This window comes from Helianthus annuus, chromosome 12 (genome assembly GCF_002127325.2).
Source record: "Helianthus annuus cultivar XRQ/B chromosome 12, HanXRQr2.0-SUNRISE, whole genome shotgun sequence".
Taxonomy (NCBI): domain Eukaryota; kingdom Viridiplantae; phylum Streptophyta; class Magnoliopsida; order Asterales; family Asteraceae; genus Helianthus; species Helianthus annuus.
In genome coordinates this window covers 24928884-24932032 of record NC_035444.2, presented here as the reverse complement: position 1 = coordinate 24932032, position 3149 = coordinate 24928884, and the positions used below count along the sequence as shown (strand labels likewise).

The window sequence follows — 3149 nt, the reverse complement described above, 5'->3', positions numbered from 1 at the left end:
TCATTCTTCTTCAGACTCCTCTGCGGGGTCCAGCATCAGACGCAACGATTCTATCCCATCCTCATTGACTTTGTCCATCAAATCGCCATTACAGGGCAGCGGCTCGGTATACGCCGCTTCAAGGGCATTTGCCATATCAGTTTGCAGTTTACTCTTGACAGCATGAAAATCCGGCGATACCCTATCCAACTGCTGGCAATCCATATAGCCCTTATACACACCATCATGATGCCCGGATTGGTAAGCAGCCGCGGATAAGCGATCAATCAAGCTGGTGAAAGGGGGCGATTCACGCAGATACTCGAACGCCCCCACAAGCCCATTAGTTATCAACCAATTCCTGTCACCCCGCATAGCCGCTAGCTGGCTGGTCAAATCATCGACTTCTGCGTTGGATTGTGCCAATGCATTTTCCACTTCCTTCAGTTTAGAAGATGACGATACAGCAAGTTTGTTATTCTGAGTGACAAGTGAATCGCAATGGTCCTGCAACTCCTTGACCTTTCCTTCCCGTTCCTCCAGCTCTGCCTGCATAAGCCGGATTTTGGTATGGGAGGCTTCTATTTCAGTTGTCAAGCTTTGGTACCGTTCCTGAACCTGAGACACAAAATCAGTGTCAACACGAAATTTTTCCAATTGTGCCGATAACTCGAGTCTCACCTTTTGAGCCTCCGCTATGGCCTTACGCTCCAACTCCTCCTGTATATTCTTGGCCTGAGCCAACACTCGATCATTTTCTGCCATGTCGCGGGCCCACAAGATCCGTTCTTCAGCAAGATGGTTAGTCACCCTCTGCAAATCTTCCTCAGCTTTGTTTTTCTCCGACAAGAATCTGGCCTCCCTTAATCCCACAGTCTGAAGTTGACCTTCTAAGCGATGCTTGTCGTCCCTCAATTCCTGAATAGTAGCTCGCGCCTGGTGGAGTTGGGTGTTATCATGCATCCACCTACGACGGATTTCAACCAACCTTCGTGGTAGGCTCACAGAGTCAGATATTGAAGAATTCATCAGATCTTCATTGTTCAAACCCTCTACGTACGCCGCTTCGGCAGGGGGATACGCCCGCTCGACCCAGTGTTGAACCACAGGGGGGAAAATCAGCCTTGAAGATTCAGCGATTTTCCAGTGAGGCTGATAGCGTTTGTCTTGGGGGTCCCAACGAACGGTTGGTATAAACAGGTCGTCAATCAGACGGACACCGTCATCAGCAATACCGCTGCTCGATCCTCCAGTTTCGCCACCACCCACGCTGGTCACCTCCTGTGCCGCTGATACGGTAGTAACATCTTTATCTACATCGGCAAAAATGCCTCTGGGCGAGTCAATTACAGGTGTATCAATACCGCCTGTCCGAAGTGTGGACAGGGGATCAACAGTCACAGCTACTGATAACGTACGAATAGGGAGAGGCATGACACAGCTCACAGCGGCAGTAGCAGAAGCCGAGGTTTTGGGGACTGTGGACAAACTAACACTGGAACTAGGACATGTCAACGCCACGGTCGACACAAGTGTTGGTGTAACAACCCCAGGTGGCACTCCCACAGAGGTACCTGCACGATAAACGTAGCAACATGAAAACTAATATCCTACAGCGGCAGGCTAAGTCAGTTAATAGATACCTGTTGGGAAAGCATAAGCAGCCTGTACCGCCTCAAAGGCACTTAGAGTAGGTACGACAAAGGTTTTTCTTTTCTTAAAGGCACGACCTGGACTGGTCAGATCGGTGACCAGGGGAATATCACGCCCAACACTGGAAGTTTCCTCAACGGAGGGCATACCCCCATGGATCGCTGTGTGTTTCTTCCCGGTAAGCTTTATCCGGGTAGGTTTTTTCTCCGACACTGACACCGCGGTAGTTGCCACACCTGACAATTGGGTGACGTATGCTGTGGGATCCGCTGGTACAGCGGGTAGAATAAATTGCTCAAGGTGCACCCTTAGCACATCTGGCTCTCCTTCGTCCAACGCGCGGTAGGCAGGTTTCAACGCGAGATGCCGAGGAGGATCAATAAAGTCAAACATACTCCACTCCCCTGTGTGGCATGTAGGAGTTAAAAAAAAAAAGCAAAAACACAGCAAAAATAGCAATGCACGACAACGTAAACATACCTGCATCGTCCCTTTGAAATGAGGGATAACGCCTGATATCAGGCCACAACAAACTCATGCCGGCCATCACCAACGCACCTTCAGGGATAATCGTGCACTCGAAGGGGCGGCCACACAGCTTTATCTATGTACAGAACATTCGATACATACGCATCCTCAGATGGAACATCGTCTTTCACTTTATCCTTTGGCCCTTTCTCTCTCCAGTGCATTTCCCCAGGGATAACAGAGGCATCCAGATAGAAGAATTTTTTCTTCCAATCTTTGTCCCTCGAACTGGTAGGAATATCCCTTAGGCACGACACGTCAGTATCTCTCCGGTCGAAGGTAAAGAAAGGGGATTTCCACACAAGCACAAAGAAAGCCCTAAAGACAACCAGTTCTGGGAGATGGCCCAGTGCTATGCAGGCAAACTCAAATTGCCGAAGTTTCACTAAACCGAGGGGATGTATTTAAGATATGTGAATACGGTAAAAATCAAGCACCGATTTCAAAAATTTAGTGATGGGTAGCCGGAAATTGCAGAATTTGAAAAAATCATTGAACAAAGTGATTTTACCCGCCTTAAAGGGGAATGCAGTGTCGGTCTTGGACGGCAAAACAGGGTTCCATTCGGCCCTAATACCATAATCATGAACAAGGTTGTTGAAGGACGTCACGCCCCACTTGCAGAACAATATGTCTGTAGGGGCGGCAGCGGTGGAAGACGATTCGTTGGTTTTCGAAGCCATTGATTGGAAAGAATGACGAAGGAATGATTTGGGGGAGGAGATTTGAACTCCTACATATAGAGTTGTTATTTATACGCAAAGGCAACTTTTCAAATTCAAAAAGATGTACGAACGGAAATACGTGTCCATATGGGGTAAAAACAGTTGTCACCAAAATGATGACCCAACTGTCACATCCTATCTTTTCGCCGTCATTTCCCAAAAACGTAACGGTACATAGCCCAATGAATGTGGCAACAATCATAATACACTAACTTTTTCTTTTTTCTCTTAGTCCGACCTAATGGATTTCTTTCCATGAACTCG

General features: G+C 47.8%; 1 protein-coding gene across 1 annotated transcript; it reads right to left on the bottom strand.

Moving 5' to 3' along the window:
- LOC110892630 lies at positions 1-2179 on the bottom strand. The gene is made up of 3 exons (XM_022139786.1): positions 2113-2179; positions 1623-2036; positions 1-1553 (listed from the first exon to the last, which is right to left on the bottom strand). Exons 1-3 carry the CDS (start codon positions 2177-2179, stop codon positions 1-3), a joined length of 2034 nt encoding a protein of 677 aa, XP_021995478.1.
- Positions 2180-3149: the final 970 nt, after the last annotated feature.

Excerpts from the sequence above, each read along its gene's own strand:
- LOC110892630 (XM_022139786.1), bottom strand. The coding sequence starts at position 2,179 with ATGGCCGGCATGAGTTTGTTGTGGCCTGATATCAGGCGTTATCCCTCA. Across the intron at positions 2,037-2,112 it reads ATTTCAAAGGGACGATGCAG|GGGAGTGGAGTATGTTTGAC; the intron begins GTATGTTTACGT and ends CATGCCACACAG. Across the intron at positions 1,554-1,622 it reads TGCTTATGCTTTCCCAACAG|GTACCTCTGTGGGAGTGCCA; the intron begins GTATCTATTAAC and ends TTTATCGTGCAG.